We start from the raw sequence: 18,782 nt of genomic DNA, 5'->3' as shown, positions 1-18,782 counted from the left end.
ATGGAGAAAGAGTCAACGTTTCCTTCTTCAGCTTTGCAATTATTACCTCCTGGTTTCAAATTCCATCCCTCTGATGAAGAACTCATTGTTCATTACTTGCGAAACAAAGTGATTTCGCATCCGCTTCCAGCGCAGTTGATCACTGAAATCAATCTCTATAAGTATAATCCGTGGGAGCTACCCAGTCAGTTCTGCAGCATTCACTCATTTAATTCCTCAGAGGGGTTGATCCTTCTATATGGATCATAGCAGCTAAATTTATTTTTTTTGTTTTTTTTCCTTGGTTTTTGCAGACAATGCTTTGTTTGGAGAAGATGAATGGTATTTCTTCAGCCCGAGGGACCGGAAGTATCCAAATGGGGTGAGGCCAAATAGAGCAGCAGCTTCAGGCTATTGGAAGGCTGCTAGCAGTGACAAGCCAATTCTCACCTCTCGTGGATCGAAGCGCATCGGGGTGAAGAAGGCTTTAGTCTTTTACACTGGTCGTGCTCCAAAAGGATTTAAAACTGAATGGATCATGAACGAGTATAGACTGCTTGACGATACCGTTAAACCATCAAGGTTAAAAGGGTCTATGAGAGTAAGTGGATATAATGAGATATTGAGATTGCATATATCCATATATGAATCTCAAAATATATGTATCTCAAAAAGATGGAGCAAACCACTTCGAGGGCCCTTAGATACATATTAGTGTATCCAATACCAGAACCTCCTTGGTTAGGGCACAGACTTCTAATCAACTAACACGGTACTTCGTTTCACACTGTAAAAAATGCTAGCGTCAGTCACCCACGTGCATGTGACTGATAACCATTGATGGGAGTGACCTCCATCAACCGTTTAGAGTTACCACACTCTAGCTAAGTCTTCACTCCTCATATTTGTGAAGCTTATAGAAGGTTTTCATGCTAGCCTAGGCTCCCTCTTAAATATTGTTCCTCAAGATTCAAGATACTCAATCTTATCGTATTTCAATTTGTGAAATAGCTATTTTGTTTTTTGAGTGGAACACAGATGTTTTTTTTATCACTTGGTTATGTAGTTCAGATATCAACTTTGATAAGAACAATGTAATCTCAAAGGCAATTAAAAAAATGCTTCTTGTTGTCACAGTTGGATGATTGGGTACTATGTCGAGTTCAACACAGAGGAAACAGATCAAAGAACACATGCAACAGTCAAGACAGCTATAGCACAGAATTTTGGAGGTACCCACCAAAAGTTGAGCAGACACAGCCTACATATGCAGAACTTCATGCTGATATTATCACCGATTTTCCATATAAAGACTGCCAACTATTAGCTTCCACACTTTCCGGTCAAGCTCCATCTCCAACAGAAACCAATTCAAGCGTGAGATTTCAAGGGAGCAAAGATAGCTATGAAGTTCGTTCAAATAATATGGTAAAATCAACAATATCAATTTCTTCTTCGGGCATTGATTCCAACACACTAAAAATGAAAACTACAGAAGAAAATATGAAAGAAAATCACTTTCCACTCATCAACAATCGAGAAAGCAAGAAAATAGATGAGAATCTTCTGCCCAGCATGAGACCGGCAGGCAACGCTATCAACTGCTACATCCCAAACCACTCCCAGTATGACCTACTCAATGCTCGTCCAACCGATCCCACCAACTTTGAGGAGTTTAATGAAATGACCTTCCCAGGTACATACTTCGAGTAATGAAGTAAACTCTTTGCAGAAAGCTATGTTCCTCAAAGAACGGACACAGTCAGGAGGCGATAGTTTCAGGCTATACAGCATGAAATGTAAACAAGGTGTACAAAGCATGGTATGGATTGGCCTCCAAGGCTGGGCAATGGCTATAACCGAATCAGTAATCTGTGTATTTTCTGTCTAGTTAACTCTGTTTATGTGTATATGTGTATTGTCCTTACAATACTGGTGTAATAAATAGTCTTATGGAGAGACATAAAAGCTTATGCTTGATCATGGGAAAAAATAAAAGAAAAAACTTTTCTGATGCTGTTATGTAATGTAAAGTAGAATTCTCAGTAATATCGGCCATTATTATGTAAATTCAGTTCGTTTTCCTTTCATGGTTTTATCAGTTCTTTACTTATACAGAAAGCAAACTTGACATCGTTAAATACTTCTGCAAAACACTTTTCCCTACTCACAGTACGGATTATGGTCAAGATAACAGACTTTACGAAACATTTGTTGTACCAATATTAACTGATGCTTAATAAATTAATAGCATGATAAGTACAGACAGGAATAAATGAACCTAAACTACAAATTAAATTCCATTTTGTTGAGAGAAGAACCACTGAGTAAGAAATTATATAATAATCATCTTCAATTAGCCAAAACTAGTTTTGATAATTGAGGGCGTACTTGAACTTGCTAAAAAGTTATAAGGAAAGCCGGGGCAAGATATGGTCCAATAATAGCTGCTGATCGAGGCCTTTTGAATGCAATTTCATCTCAGTGCACTGTGAAAGAACAGTAGAATTCATTTGCTAAAGGTAAGACAAAATTCTAAGTACAAAATTAGGAAACACAGTTCAATAGTAAATAATGATGGATAGACTATTTGGTCTGCAGGAAGTCATAAGAGCAGACGCCCATGAAAGATATAGGAACAGTTCTAAAGCATATTCAGAAAACAGAACCTTTTCTTTTTAATTCATAAAACCGACGAAATATATGTGTCATGACTATAAAATCAACCTAATGACACTTAGTTGAATGTTTTATGAGACGTGTTCCAGAAGACAAATTCGTGTATCAATTTGAAAGAAGGTTTCAACTCTACAGCTCCAAGGAAGTGCCTCTTAGCATTTGGGGATTATGAATTTACGATTTCTGAGCACATGCACAGAGCGAGATACTTACTTGTATATATAGAAGGCGATTCCGAGAATTATACACAACAAAATAATGTCAATGCAGAAATTTCGGCTCGACCTCACCTGCGAAAAGAAAAACCAAAAAAAGCAAAGGTTCTAATAATTATAACCCTGCCTGCATAATGTGAGAATTGGAACTGATCAGTAAGGTCAGCTTACAGATACCTTGTGAAGATTGTCCTTGAGCCTAACATTGTTACTCTTTATGTCCGATGTAACCTTGTCCACCTGTCAAGGCACCAAAACATCATCAGTAAGTATTGAACTTATAAAATGCTTGCAACATTATTTCTCCCAGATGTCATTGAGAAGACTAGGATTTCAATGAGAGAATAAGCTCTCACTTTTGTATCTATTTCATCAATTAGTGGGACTTGCCGATCCAATTCCTGAAAATATTGAAACAATGATCAATCTTCAAACTCTTCTAATAACAAAATGAAACAGAGGTATGTGAATCACATCCAAACCTCATTCATATCATGGGCCAAATTTTTCAGTGTTCCCAATCCTTCTGATATGATATCTAGACCTTCATCCTGCACAAATGACCAACTGAATCAAAAGAAGTGCAGAGTTATAGCATACAAGAGCTAGAGGCAACTGTATAACTAAATGATTCTTCTCTCTCCTCTGTTGATCACAGAGCAAATGTAAAAGAAACTAAATTAATTTAAAAAATGTTACATACCTGTTTCATTTTACGCATTTCATACTCCGTCCTGAATTGATTTGATTCTTCGTTTTGCTGGAAAAAAGCACTGTCAAAGTTCCCATCTGATTGGTAAGGAAACACATTAGTATTAATAATCGAACAAAAGGCATTCATTGAAAAATATAACCAAACAAAAAAAGCATAAAAAACACTGATTACCTGATGAGTCAAATTTGATATTTTTATGAGATGCTGAAGTTGCCCATCCGCCAGCTTTTGTGGCTGCAGTTTCTGACCCATCTGGTATTTCTTGTATCCTCTCTGGCAGTGCAAGAACCAGATCATTGCGTGTTTCTAGGTCTTCTTTGGACAGCCCTTTAACCTGTTATTGTAAGGGATTAGAAATACAAATAAAACGATTTGTGTTATAAACTTGGAGTTTTTCAAACGTTTTCAGGCTGCAAAACAAACGAACCTACACAATGCCACTCTGGTGATAAATCAACAATTCTAGTTGTGAGCATTTTAAAATATTGCCCATGATAGGCATGCATCCTCTTGTGATCAATTAATGATCAAGAGTTCATGCTCCAGCGTTGCAGGGCTGATGTTCTCAAGAATTCTCTGAGAAAATGGTTATCGCAGTTAGATGCTACTACCAAAATAATTAAGAAGACCTAATATGGGTTAGTTACGTTTGCAATTTCAGTTGTCAAAGCAAAATCCACATTAGTTGCCAAAAGGTGGTAAGTATACTTTTGAAGCAAGGTAACATATTAGGAGGTGGTGTCAATTGAGGGTAAAACATGAATAGGAGATATGAAACGGTAATATAGCCTTGAGGGAACTAACGAAACAAAGATGATATGAAGCCCTTAAGAACACCATATTAGCTCCAAGAATGCAGAGCTGGTAAAGTATGACAGAATAAAAGGCCTCCCAAGAAACTCATAGAAGCAAACACATATCAAGCAAGACGAGCAAATGCATGCCAAGTCATTAGAGTAGAGAAACTGATATATTCTAATCAACCCCTTAAGAATTCATCAAAATGGGGTTCTCTATCTGCTTGTTAATGCAGGACTTTATAGAGTCCCAATGCTTATGCCAATCGTTGCAGAATCAAAATTGTATAATAAAGAGGAAATGCAATATCTCTTGGGAGATATCTACCGAGGTTACAGTTGTCTCCTTTTAGCATAATCTCTAGCCAACCGTATGCCTCCTCTCTGTCCTCCCTGACAAAAGTCTTGTACTTCCTAGTCTAGTTCCTTCTAGATTCTGCTACAGTAACCCTATTTCTTTGAAGATGATTGTTTTGTTTCATTACTACAAGAAACACTCTTGTTTTGCTTGTCTTGTGAATCATTTTCATTGATAGATCCACGGTAAGGGCTCAATCTACACCACTTTTCCAAAACCAAGAAGCTATTGACTTTGGAGATAAAGCCAGCTATCAGATAAGAATATGACATCAATTTGGAGCTATTATCCGTACACACAATCTCAATCGTACCCCATCATCCATTGCAGAATTAAATTTTCATAAAATGTGACCCACCAAATCATATCTTATCACACATCTTTCATAAAAAAAGTCAGCTTGCACCAAACAAAAAATTATATTAAATTCCTAAATTTAAAAATCAATAAACAGAGATTTGATTTCACCTTTCTCTGAGCCAATTTGCGCAGCTTAGGAATTTCCTCCATCAATCGAGTTTTGGTCCGACGAATCTCGACATTGGACGCCACCGCCACAGCCCGATTAGTCTCAGTCGCAGCCTTCTCGGCTTTCTGCACATCCCAAAACAAAATCAAATACCACAAACTCAAACTTTTCCTGCATTTTTCGGCAACCGAATGAGGAAACAGGAAGCTAAAAAAACCTGGCGAGTGACTTGGATTTCGTCGTCGAAGCGAGCGTAGAGACGAGCGAAGGCATCGTCGCTGTGAGGGTTGAGGTCGTGCTGCTTCTCGATGTCGTACTTGTCGTATTTCTTGCATATTGAGTCGACTCGGGAGAGGATGTCGATGACGCTCATTTTCGTTTTCTCTCAGAGTGAGAAGAGAAGATCGCTGCGTTAGAGAGAGAGAGAGAGAGAGAGAGAGAGAGAGGGAGAGAGAAACTCTCTCGTCTCGTTCAGGCATTGCGTTTCTCTCTCTTTCTGCGCCTCTGAATTTTCGGACGGTTTTTTCCATTTCTCTGGAGAACCAGGAAGTAAGGAAGGACGCGACAGCGTGGACTTGGTCAACTGTCTTTTTGGCGGGTACACATCCCATTGGCCATTTCCGTCTCCCTACCCGGTCTTTTTTTAGGGTCAAATTCTACTGGTTTTATTTTTCTTCTTATTGCCATCTTCTTGTTTTTTTGTTGGGTCCTTATACCAGTCCCAAACTGGGCTAAGAACAATCATTTTGTAATGGGCCTAGCTCTGAGGTCCTATCTTTTAACCTTCTAACTAACCAATTTATTTTGAGATAGAGCATCAATATAGAATTCTTGCAACGAACTTAGTCAAATTATTTTGAGAATGTAACCCAAAAAAAAAAAAAAACAATTTCGGTTTATTTGGACAAAAGAAAGAAAAACGTAACCTTGTAATAAAACCTAAACAAAAGGAAGATGAATTAAAAATATAAAATCCGGGAACAACACAAAAACAAACCAGGAACTTTTTCTTCTTCTTTCCAAATCCTGTTTTCAGTTTAATTTTTAAATTCGGACACATCCAAAACTATTGGATTCTCAACAATTCAATGTACCACTCAAATGAGAAAAACAAGCAAACACAGCCAACGCCTTGGATCAGAGGCTGTGGACGAAGCTCATCATCCTCCACGCTTTCCTCTTCCATATTCCATATGGAAAAATCATGTTCCAGATTTGAAACTCCAAGGGCCTTGCTACTTGTTATTCTCCCATCTCCGAGTAATTTACATGTTTACTTATCAAGATACGTGTTACTTAGTAAACACATAAGAAATAAAAAATTATGTGTTTCTTCTCATTAAGAGAGTAATTACTCGAATTCTAGTAATTAGAATTAGAATTCTCATATACTTTGGTTTCCCTTATTCATTCCCAATAAGTAAGCATGTCTTCCTATTCCTATATGGACTCAGTGATGCTTATAAATACCACACATCTCTTGCCCTAGCCTTCTTGTCCCATCAAAACATTAAGCAAACAAAACAAGAACTACTCCACTTGATCCATCACATATCAGCATTAATGGCTAATTCGGGTCATGTGTCGTTAGCATTCCGCTTCCACCCCACAGATCAAGAAATCATCCGTTCCATTCTTTACAAGATGCTGGTTGAGAGAGAGCCTTTGAACCTGTCATACAAAGGCATTGTTCATGACGAGGACCTCTTCGGCACCAAAGAACCATGGAAGATATGGGAAGACTATGGAGGAGATCAACTCCATGATCAAGACTTATACTTTCTCTGCCAGCTCAAGAGGTTAAATTTCAGTGGTTCGCGTACCCATCGCAAGGTTGGCTGCGAAGGGTCCTGGAGAGAAGGAGTAGCCTCCAAATTGGTTTACGATGGAAACGCTAATCCTATTGGTAGAATAAGACAGCTTCGATATAAGAATTCAAAGTCGGAGCACCACGGTGGGTGGTATTTGGATGAATATAGCCTTTTTGTAGGTGATGATGGTCATGATCAAACTACTCTTGGTATTAATTTTGTGATTTGTCGATTGAGGAAGAATCATAGGTCCGGCAGAATAAGAGCAGGTGTTGATAAAAAGACCAAGAAAGCACCACAACAAATACATGAAAGTAAAAGAAAATCATAATGAATGTTATTATCAATATTGATGATGAGGAAGTACCACATGGATGCTCAAAAAACGCAAGAACCCGAGAGAGCTTTAGAAAGAGAGGCTCCTTCTTCTCTCCAGAATTTCTCTCCTTCCCCACCACCCTCTTTTGAGCAGTTAGTGGCTATGACGCCACCCTTCTGGGCGGCACCTCTGCCACATATGGTGTGGCTTTTCCGCTACCCTCTTTTGTAGCTTTTTCTTTTATTTTTTCTTCTGTTCGTTTTGGATTGCCTTTCCTCCCTTGATTTTCCGGATGTTGGCCCAGATCTCCTCCACATCTCCTCTCCCATTACTCTTCAGTCACTACACCTCTCTCACCCTCTTTTCTCCTCATCCACTGACCCCCCATTAGTCCACTTCTCTCCCATCCCACAAAATCTCAAACCCTAAAATCTTCATATTTCCTTAGGATTTTCTTGGTTGTCTACTGGCTTGCTGCAGTTGCTTCTACCCTACCACCCATCCCTATATCTGAGATTTTGATATGGAAGTGTGGCTCTATAGTTTAATGATCAGATTTGACCAATACCTTGATCGCTTGAACATGATGCATGTTGGTGGCTTTCTCCCCCCAAACCCACGCTATACAGATCCCTTTTGTTGGCTCCCATGGACCTTCTTAATTGCTTTCAGCAGAAATGCAACTTTTTGGTGGAGTTTTTTATGCAAGGCCAATTGGAGATTGAAGCTAAGACCTTGAATATGCTTGTGGAAGTTTTATAAAATTTTCATAGCAGCAAATGAGAGCAGTCTTTCAACTCAAATCAGCATAAGTTACAATCCCATCAAAACTGTGTTGCTGTGAGAGAATGAATATTTGCAGACTCTCGGTTTTTCCTCAAGACTGCGATATATGGTTGGAAAACTAAGACAAAGAGATACAATTTACATATTGTTCCAGATTTGTTCAGAAGGTTTATTAGCCCCAAAACATGTGTGCTAAGAAGCTGATGTGTTATCCCAATCAAAATAGGAAGATGAGTCAATTACTTACTGATGCAGCGAGTTGAGCAAATACATACATGGACCATTGGGATTGCATTCATGCATGAGGAAAGTCTTAATAACCTATACTAAATAAGTGTCTCTTCGTATGTGGAAGTTATCTAGGTTCATGAATAGAGGAAGGGGAGTCTTTTCATCTTTGTTAGTAATGGGGAGATATAAAGTGAAATTATCATTAGGAGGGAAGTTAGGATAGGAAAGGTTTATGAGAGTTATGAGGAGTTATCTCATCATAATTTCCTTATCTTATCTTATCTTATCTCATTTTATGGGACTTATGAAGAGTTATCTCATCTTGATTGAGAGGCTCCTACAAATAATGCATGAAATTGTAAGAAAGGCAGCGTTTGATGAATCAGTTTATGAATTAAAATTGAAAAGAACTTGCTCTTTTTCTATCAACTTGGTATTCCATGGGAATCAATAAGGCATAGAGCCCTTTGTTCTTAGCTATTCTCATCAAGAGAATCAACATTAAAGGTTTATTTGTTTTATTTCTTTGCCCACTACGTCCACTGTCACTTACCCGTTGAGGATTTATGTTTTAATTAGGTTTCTCTTTATTTTTGGGCTGCTGTAAAAACCCAGCTAGGTTAGGAATATGACGTGAGGTGCTCTATTTAAGCGTGGAAAAATCTTCTTGCAAAGAGTTATTCAAGACTTCGAGAAATTAGGGAGCGTCGAAAGAGTGCAACAACTTTGCGAGTGGTTTTTTTTTATTTTTATGTTTTTGCTTATGTCGAATTCTATGACTATGACTAACTGAATTTATTTTGTTAGGACATGATGCAACCCTAGTATGATAATCCAGTTTTCTTATTTATCCTATTCATTGATTGTCATTTGATGTTAGATTCTTAATCACTGTGCTTTATAACTTGATTGATTTCCTTGATGCTTGATCACTATCTAGATTTTTAATTGAGTTTATCTTGTGTAAATTAGAGTAAATACCCTACTTAATTTGAGGCTTGCTTCAAGTGATCAAGATTTGTAAATCTTCTAAGGTAAATATCATGCTCCTAGGGTTTACATGCTTGTTAGAGGTTTTCACTCTTTTTGTGTGTTCATATTTGACTTAAATACCGTAGGCAAATTGTATGTAGAAATATTTGGGCTAGCCTAAATATCATAAGATATTCATGAAAAATGAAAATTAAGCGGCAACATCAATTGGTTAGTTAATTGGTAGGTGAATAAGAGACTAGATCAGATTACTAGTGGTGAATTCATTGTCCTAGTGCTTTCATCAATTTGAATTTATCATCTTTGTGTGCTTTGATTTTTCTACTCGTGTTGTCTTTTAATTTCATTAGTTTAACTAATTAAATCACTCATTCAAAATCCCCCTTGTGTTTACTGAGTATGCATACTCACGTAAACACAATGAGGATTTTAAGTGTTTTGTGAAGTAAATTAGGTGAAATTAATTAAAGGGTTATTGACTGAAATGGTCCCCCAACTTTTGCTCCAGTCTCATTTTGGTCCACCAACTAAAATTTTCATTTCAACCGTCTATCAACTCTCCATTTAGTATCAAATTGGTCCTATCGTCAAGTCTGTCAATTTTATTGTTACATTGAGGGGTAAAACCGTCCATATACAACTACCAAACTATCCTGACTCATTCCCCATCTCACGACTCCATCCCACATCTCAGCCTACCCCATCTCAGTCTCCCTCATCCTCAACCCAGCCTCCATTCTCCAATCCCCTCGATCTCTCGCATAAAGTATCAAAGAAAGCCCTGCAAATCAAGCCAACCCGATTCAAATATAAGTCGTACCCAACAAAAACAACCCCATATCATATTTAGGTTGGTGCATAGAGACAAGTGAGATAGAGAAAGAGAGAGAAAGGAAAGGAAAAAAAAAACACCACCATTCATAGGTTTTCATTTTTGTAGTTTTTGGATGGTAATTTTCGTGGATTTGGACTATAGAGAGTGTAGGAAGTTTGGTGGTGATGGATGAGGATCAGAGATCTAAGGGTGGGAGAGCGTGAGAAGGTGCAGGTCACGGTGAGAGCGGCTGGGAGTGGTTGGGTGATGGTGGGTGGAGGCTGAGAGGGGAAGGCTGCGGGGTTGGAGATAGGGGTGAGGGGAGGTTGCGAGGTTGAAGTGAAGAGGTGGGGTTTTCTACCGTTCCTGGATTTGTTTATTTTTGGGATATTTTGTTAATTTTTTGTTAAAAATTTCGTATTTGTCTAATTTTAATTTTTTAATTAATCTATATATATAAAGCAAAAGACAGAGAATTGTGAAACATTCAAAATACTAGAAAATACCCTTGGTTAATACAAACATTAAGAATTAAAATTATTAATTAAATTAGGATAATATGGTAAATTCACACTTGTTCATATTAAAAAAATAAAAAGAAAAAGAAAAATCAAATCATGAATCCTATTTTTGTGGAACACAACTATCCATTATTTTTTTTAATTCTAAAATAAATTTTTTTTTTTTTTTAAAATGCCTCTCACTGGCACGAAAGCGCGTGCAGAGAGGCTAGTTTAAATAATAGAGAAAAAAATTTATTACTTTTTAAGTTCATGTCAGCCCTAAAAAAGAAAACCACGTTGGTGGTAAGATTCAATTTTTTCAATTTTAAAATTAGGTACAAGTTCCTATAATAGTTTTCTTTAATTTTTAATTATTGTATTAATATTTTAATTCATATGGATAATTTAACCCCTCAATTTAACGGTAATATTAATAGACTTTAACGGTGGGACCGTTTTGATACCAAATGAAGAGTTAAGGGACAATTGAAATGAAAAATTTAGTTAGTAGACCAAAATGATACTAGAACTAAAGTTGAGAGACCATTTCGGTGAATAACCCTTAATTAAAAGTTAAACTCAATCCTCATGAGAATGAACTTGTGTTTCCCTTACTAAATGATGATTAAGCTTGTGCTCCAATTCATGCTCCGGCGTGGCAGGACTGATGTTCCCAAGAATTCTCTAAGAAAAAGGGTTATCACAGATAGATACTGGTATCAAAATTGTAAGATAAGACCTAATATATGGGTTGGTTACATTTGCAATTTCTGTTGTCAAAGCAAAATGCATACCAAAAGTGCAATGGAAACATCATAAGGTGGGAAATATATTTTTGAAGCAGGGTAAAACATGAATAGGAGATATGAAATGGCCTAGAAGGAAAAGATTATAATATGATTTCACCTTTTTCTGAGCCAATCGAGCATTTGGTCCGACGAATCTCCACACTTTACCCTCCCTCTCGAAGCCTTCTGGCTTTCTGCAAATTCTCACACACAAACACCACAAACTCAAAACTTCCTGCATTTTCTCAGCAACCAAACACAAACAATCACAAGAGCGGTTTGGATTTCGTGGTCAACGAGAGCATATTTCTTGCATATTGAGTCGACTCGCTGGGTTAGAGAGGCTCTCTCTCGTCTCGTCTCGTTCAGGCACTGCGTTGCGTCTCTCTGTCTTCCTTTGAGTTTTCGGACGGTTTTTTCCATTTTTTTGGAGAAGGAAAGACTCGTTAGCCTCCACTTCATTAACGGTATTTTTGGCCATTGGCCATTCCGTCTCCCGACCCGGTTTAATTTTAATTTATCTATTCTTCTGCTTTTGATGGGTCGGGTCCTATAGGCGGCCCATGGTGCAAAGACTAACACCTAATTAAAATGAAGAAGACCTCTCCACGCTTTCCTAATTTCATATGGAAAAATCATGTTCCGGATTTGAAACTCGAAAAGCCTTGCTACTATCTATTCTCCCATCTCCAAGTAATTTACATGTTTACTTATCAAAGGGTGGGTGGACCGTGGTGCGGTGGTGCAGAGTGTGGGCTGAGGAATTGCTGGGGGTTTGGCTGCGGCTGTTGTGGCTGGCTAATATGTGCGAGAGAGAGCGAGAGAGAGAGAAGGGGTCTAGGTTTCAAATCAGAGGTGCGATGAGTTGGGGAAGGGGAGAAGGGATGGATTAATGGTGGCTGGGGTCGGGATTAATGGTGGCTCTGTGGAGGTTAGTGTTTCCATTTGAAAGGTTGGGACCATGAATACCTATTCATGAGGTTACTATTTATGGATGGGGTCGGTATACGTATTCCTCTTATGAAAGTGGTTACTGTTTCAATTTCTTTTTTAATTTTTCATTATCTTAGATATTTTATTTTAAAATTTCAATTAATTATTAATCCACATGGAGGTCCACTCCATATAAAAAATGTCACATAAGACCTGACACGTCAGCACTTAATGTCTTTTCTGACGGACTTGCCAACGAAAGGTTTGTTTTCTATGTTTTCAGTGAGTTTAATTAGGTATTTACGAGTTACCATATTCTTAATAAGTTTCCTAATTCATAACTTTCCGAATTACCCTTTCAGTTAATAACCCTAACTTTCCCATTCTGAATAAATAAGCATGCCCAAACATTCCTATTCCTAGGATATTCCCATACCTACATGGGCTCAGTGATGCTTATAAATACCACACATCTCTTGCTCTAGTCTCCTTGTTCCATCAAAACCTTAAGCAAACAATAGAGAGAAACAAGAACTACTCCACTTGATCCATCATATATTAGCATTAATGGCTAATTCGCGTAATGTGTCGTTAGCTTTCCACTTCCACCCCACAGATCAAGAAATCATACGTTCCATTCTCTACAAGATGGTGATTGGGAGAGAGCCTTTGAACCCGTCATACCACGGCATTGTTCATGACGAGGACCTCTTCGGCACCAAAGAACCATGGAAGATATGGGAAGACTATGGAAGAGATCAACTCCATGATCAAGACTTATACTTCCTCTGCCAGCTCAAGAGGATAAACTACTGCAGTTCACGCACCCATCGCAGGATTGGCCGCGAAGGGACTTGGAGCCAACGAGTAGCCCCCAAATTGATTTACGATGGAAACCCTAATCCTATTGGTAGCATAAGAAAGCTTCGGTATAAGAATCCAAAGTCAGAGCACAATGCTGAGTGGTTTTTGGATGAATATAGCCTTTTTGTAGGTGATGAAGGTCCTGGTTTTGATTTTGTGGTTTGTCGATTGAGGAAGAATCATAATAAGTTCGACAGAATAAGAGCAAGTGTTCATAAAAAGACCAATAAAGCACCACAACAAATACATGAAAGAAAAAGAAAATCAATGCATGTGCTGATCAATATTGATGAGGAAGTACCACATGGATGCTCTAGTGCTAAGTCGCACTCTTCTGGTTTATGATGAGAGCAATTAGCAGATATAATACCTGATATATTTGATTATTAGTGCGGAGGGTTTTTTTCTTTTTTTTCTTTTTTTTTTTTCTGTTTTTGCAATAACCAGATCAGATTGTATATTTAAAAGGTCATCTTATCTGGAACAGAATCAATGGCTATTTCTTGCTTGCTGCCAAGAGCCACAATGTCAAACAGGGGTTGACCATTAAGCTCATCCACCGCGATTCACCGGAATCACCCACCCCTCTACCAACCCAACCTCACACAAGCACAAACAACTCAAAAACTCAATTCTCCTCCTATCCAAAGCTCGCTTGCAGGCCAAGCACATCAAATCCAAAACTCATTCTCCTATCCATCATGTTCAACAACCGGATTTTATGTTAAAAAGGTTATCTGCAATAGAACAGAATCAATGGACTGTAATTTTGTAAGACTTGGGGGTGTCAAATAAAATAGAGTCAAGGTAAGTCTAAATAAAAGAACTCAATTAATTTAGTGGATTAAAAGCACTATTAGTATTGCAAAGGATCCACTAGTGTAATGGTTTGGAGCAATTGCTCCCCCAGGCAAAGTCCTAGGTTTGAGTCCTATCATCCGTGTATTATGTATGAATTTAGTATATTATCGCCCCTCTCAATAGGAAAGGTCCTAGAAAAAAGACTATTCGGATTCCATCTCCTCGCATTTATTACCACTCAATAAACCCTCAAATCTAGGATCATAATGAACCTATTTATTTTTACCAAATTTGACTGGCATGGAAGCAAGGTTCACAACTGTTCGTGGGCTTAGGTTCATCATCGGCAGATCTAGAGAAGAAACTTGAGCAAGATTCTGTTCACCCTCTCTAGCCTTGTAGGTTAGTGAGAGTGAAGAAAAAATGAAAGCAATCCCATAAGATGTGGGCTTCTCCACATGGCATAAGATGCTTAAAAGCCTATTAGTTTAGAAGGGAAAAGGATTAGGAGAGATCCTCACAGATGTTGAGGAGAATGGAAACCTTAATCCTATACAGAGAACAAAAATTTTAATTCGAGAATGGAAGGACGACAAAGGACAACACAGAAACACACAGAAACATAACCAAACACAATCTTGACAACTAAACTACATGAACAAAGCCGAAACTATTTGTTTTGAAAGCAAATGAAAAATCAGATGAGGTACAACTATTGGTATATTCATCCATCCCCATTCAATAAATCCTAACAATCACTAGCACTTTGCTTCAAAATTATATTCTACCATCTTATTCAAAAAAATTTGTAACTCAGTAAGACCAGGGTCTGCCACAAATCCCAAAACCAACAGAGCATCCAGTAGACATGAACTCTAATATAAACATAAAGCTCACCTCATTCTAAAAGCTTCAAAACAAGCAAAGTAAATAATATCATGCTTAAAAGAGTTTTATCATACAATTAGAACACATCTATCTAGGGAAACTCTTACTTTTGTGCGGTCATATATTGGAACAACAAATATTTCTATTTGCTCTGCACTCACCAAGCAATGTCAAATCCACAACGATCTATCTATACACTAAACCACTGAGACGTTGAGGGGATCAACAAGTGTAAAATGGTGAACTCTGTGGATAAACTCAGCCCCAGCCCAAAACTCATGTTAGCCCTCCCTCCAATAAACATTATATTAATCATCAATGAAAGATTTGTTGCGATCAAAGTCAGTATTTAATGATTTGAAGATAAGCATGGGAAATGGGCACTCTATAAGAACCCCACCAACCCCCACCCACTTACAAATATGGAAATAACAAACTTCATTCCTTCTAATTACACTGACAAATTGACAATCATGTGCACCTAGACAAGAAGCCTCACTACAGTAAGTTTGTATCGCGTTCTTTGCATTCTGCTGATGTTTAATCTCTCAACCCACCAAGAAAAAGGATCAAGGGCATAGTTATCTGATCATACATCAAAAGTCAATGTACAATGACAAATCCAATGCAATGCAAAGTTATCCTTAACTTATTTTCTCAAGAGGCAATAATTAGGGGAGATCATATATCAGAGTAAATTGGCCATCTATTAGTATACAAAAATAACACTATCTAGTTCATGATCTGCTAAAAATTCTCAATGATACTCAGAAGAACTTGTATGCAATTAGAAGACTAACCAATTATCAGTGATTAGTTATCATACAACAGTTTAGGCCAAAAAACAGTAATCATACAACAGTTTCGACCAAAAAAGAGTAATCATACAACAGTATTTTTATAAGCACTAAATTTCCATATAAAGAACCACCTAAGATCACATGCTTTGCTTTACACATAACAGAGATTATGGCCCTTTTCTTTGAATAAAAGGGAGATGCCTACCTGAATTGAACAGAATTATGTGATATTATCCACTCAGTCAAGAACAAAGTAAAAAAGCGGGCTTCTGCAATGAAAAACACCTTTCTCCAAAGATCTATTCTTTTTCTTTGGATACTGTTTTCCAATTTCAGCATTTACTGGCAAAAAGGCTACATACTTTTTATAACCATGCATCATGGAACCATGTGCACATATTCAAATCCTGTTTTCTTGTACTCTTAAAATTTTAACAAATCCAAAACGAAAATGAACAAAACATACACAAACATCGATTTGGAGCTAAAATCAAGATCCTATGTATAAATAAAAAATATATCAGTGCAAAATTAAGAACGGCTAAATATCACTTCGATTTCGTTAAAACCACCATCCAAGATCCAACCAATCCAGAGTTAAACAAAATTGAAACCCTACCAACATCAACCCTGCGAAAATTTACAGAGCATAACAAAAAGAAAACACCGTATTGTTCGATTACCGATTAAGCTTCGAATAGAGACCCGATCTGAACCAGGACCGAAACTCAAGCTCCACCACCGGATCGGTGGAGATAAAGCTTGCCGAACACATGAAGAGCCGTAACGAAGCCGATGAAGCAGAGGCTCATGACGAGAACAACAGTCGGCGTGATCTTCAATCCAGGAGCGTCATCTGTGTAGAACCTGAGCATGTTGTTGCCAGCACCAGACCCGCCTCCGCCTCCGCCGACACTGCTGGAGCTGGTAGAGCCTCCTATGCGACGGCGGCGCATTCCGGCCGTAGCGGCGGCAGAGCCGCGGGGAGCCATTACGCCGGGGCGTGAGGTGGAGGAGGACGCCGTCGTTTGGGACTGAGATGTGCCTCGAGCCATTGTCAACAACACGAAGAGAGCGTGAGCTTCAGAGAGAGAGAGAGAGAGAGAACAAAAGGAGAAATGTAGAGATCGCAATCAATGTGAAAAACGTTGAATTTATTTAACGAGGCTTAATTATGGTTGGGTTTTTTTCTTTTCTTTTTTATTTAAGCTGAGTTATGGTTGGGTTAGTTAAACAGTGACGAAGATAATAATGGATCGGGAGAGTTCGGCAGCTTTGCTTTTAGTACAGTAGCAATTTTACTTATTTGTTGCACATTGAGTCTTTCGGCACCTTTCATTTAGCATTGGACTCAAATGGGAATGGCCCAAATTGGTATTCAATCCATAGCTTCCTTGCAATTAATGAATGGGCTTGCATTATTAAATATCCTTCTTATAAAATTAGATGCGGTGATAATTCAGATTGGATCGGTTTTACTTCAAAATTACGACCTAATTAATTATTATAAAACAGTTTAGTTTCGGTTTGGTTGTAACAAAATTTTAGAGGAAATCAAACCAAATCAAACATGACCCCCCCCGGGGCCACAAGCCCCTTTTCCGTTTTGAAAGCTCTTGTGTTAAACATGAAGACTGTGATGGTGTGGTTCGTAAGGCGTGGGATATTCATGTTGTCGAAACTCCTATGTTCCAGGTTGTGGAGAAAATTAAAAATACAAGACTGATGCTTTTACAGTGGCAACGGTAACAACTGGGCGGTACCAAAAGAGAGATTGCAAAGGTCCGAACGCAACTGGATGATTTGATGCGCCAGCCACTAACAATCGACACTATTACCATTCGCAACCTGCTGGTAAACAAGTTAAAGGCTTTGCTTGAGAAAGATGAAGCTTTCTGGCGACAACACTCCCGTGTGGCATGGCTCAAGGAAGGCAATCGCAACTCAAAATTCTTCCATCAATGTGCAAACAGTAGAAGAAAACGAAATTCAATTCATGGTCTGTGTGACAGTGGGGCTACTTGGCACGAGACAAGGGACGAGATTGCTAAAGTGGTTGTGGATTATTTTCAGGACCTCTTCACATCGCAGGGTCGTGGATCTACACAAGAGGTTCTAAACTCAATCGAACCTAGAGTCTCCGTATCCATGAATTATACTCTAAATGCAGATTTCACATATGAGGAGGTTAAGACGGCTCTCTTCCAAATGCACCCCACCAAGGCCCCAGGGCCTAACGGAATGCCCCCTTTATTTTTCCAGAAGTTCTGGCACATTGTCCGGAATGACGTCAGTAGAGCAGTGAAGAATTTTTTACACTCGAGCTGGATTCTCCAAAAGATTAATTATACCCACGTGACCTTGATTCCCAAAGTGAAAAACCCACGAGAGTTGCCCAATCTTCGACCAATCAGTCTCTACTTTGTACAAGATTGCGTCAAAAATAATGACGAATCGACTGAAGAATATCCTACCTTCTATTATCTCCCCAACTCAGATTGCATTCATCTCTGAACGGTCGATCGCTGACAATACTCTTATTGCAGCTGAAATTGCACACTTCCTCAAAAAACGACGTCGAGGAAAAAAAGGGTTTATGGCCTTGAAACTTGATATGAGCAAAGCTTATGATAGAGTAGAGTGGCACTTCCTGCAAGCAATAATGGGTAAACTGGGGTTCAATGCTCGTTGGATAAATTTGGTGTTGACATGTATCTCTTCAGTTTCATACTCTTTTTTAATTAATGGCATACCTACTGGTTACCTACATCCATCCCGGGGTCTACGCCAAGGAGACTCCCTTTCTCCCTACCTTTTCCTATTTTGTACAGAAGGCCTCTCAGCTTTTATTGCTAAGAAAGAAAGTGCAGGGTTACTAAAGGCAGTAACTATCTGTAAGGAAGCTCCTTCTATAAGTCTGTAAACACGAATTTCCTGCGACAAAAGAACACGTGTACAAAATAATATTGTATTGATGAAATTTAGGGTTACAATCTCTGTATTGAATCCTCTAATTCNAAAAATTAGACCTAATGAAAG

At 38.3% G+C, this 18,782-nt stretch overlaps 5 protein-coding genes across 6 annotated transcripts; 3 read left to right on the top strand and 2 right to left on the bottom strand.

Moving 5' to 3' along the window:
• Positions 1–1,692, top strand: LOC117630181 (NAC domain-containing protein 2-like). Its single transcript, XM_034362926.1, has 3 exons — positions 1–184; positions 294–580; positions 1,117–1,692. The coding sequence occupies exons 1-3, from the start codon at positions 1–3 to the stop codon at positions 1,690–1,692; spliced, it is 1,047 nt and encodes a 348-aa protein (XP_034218817.1).
• LOC117631130 (syntaxin-71-like) lies at positions 1,380–5,755 on the bottom strand. Of its 2 annotated transcripts, none has more exons than XM_034364100.1 (10): positions 5,430–5,755; positions 5,212–5,337; positions 3,760–3,922; positions 3,577–3,662; positions 3,356–3,424; positions 3,230–3,274; positions 3,051–3,113; positions 2,872–2,948; positions 2,371–2,468; positions 1,380–1,715 (listed from the first exon to the last, which is right to left on the bottom strand). In XM_034364100.1, the coding sequence occupies exons 1-9, from the start codon at positions 5,583–5,585 to the stop codon at positions 2,456–2,458; spliced, it is 798 nt and encodes a 265-aa protein (XP_034219991.1). In that variant the 5' UTR covers positions 5,586–5,755; the 3' UTR covers positions 1,380–1,715; positions 2,371–2,455. The 2 variants fall into 2 exon arrangements, with proteins under 2 accessions (XP_034219991.1, XP_034219992.1); XM_034364101.1 differs by lacking the exon at positions 1,380–1,715 and adding an exon at positions 1,751–1,832.
• A 1,020-nt stretch (positions 5,756–6,775) lies between these two features.
• Positions 6,776–7,354, top strand: LOC117630180 (NAC domain-containing protein 101-like). The gene has a single exon (XM_034362924.1). The coding sequence runs from the start codon at positions 6,776–6,778 to the stop codon at positions 7,352–7,354; it is 579 nt and encodes a 192-aa protein (XP_034218815.1).
• A 5,603-nt stretch (positions 7,355–12,957) lies between these two features.
• LOC117630179 (NAC domain-containing protein 68-like) lies at positions 12,958–13,599 on the top strand. The gene has a single exon (XM_034362923.1). The coding sequence runs from the start codon at positions 12,958–12,960 to the stop codon at positions 13,597–13,599; it is 642 nt and encodes a 213-aa protein (XP_034218814.1).
• Positions 13,600–16,270: 2,671 nt separating this feature from the next.
• On the bottom strand, positions 16,271–16,929 carry LOC117631329 (protein transport protein Sec61 subunit beta). The gene has a single exon (XM_034364424.1). It carries the CDS (start codon positions 16,796–16,798, stop codon positions 16,472–16,474), a length of 327 nt encoding a protein of 108 aa, XP_034220315.1. The 5' UTR covers positions 16,799–16,929; the 3' UTR covers positions 16,271–16,471.
• Positions 16,930–18,782: the final 1,853 nt, after the last annotated feature.

The sequence above is a fragment of the Prunus dulcis genome, chromosome 6, assembly GCF_902201215.1.
Source record: "Prunus dulcis chromosome 6, ALMONDv2, whole genome shotgun sequence".
In the NCBI taxonomy this organism is placed as follows: domain Eukaryota; kingdom Viridiplantae; phylum Streptophyta; class Magnoliopsida; order Rosales; family Rosaceae; genus Prunus; species Prunus dulcis.
Note: the sequence above shows the minus strand (reverse complement) of the source record. Positions and strands in the feature narration are given on the sequence as shown.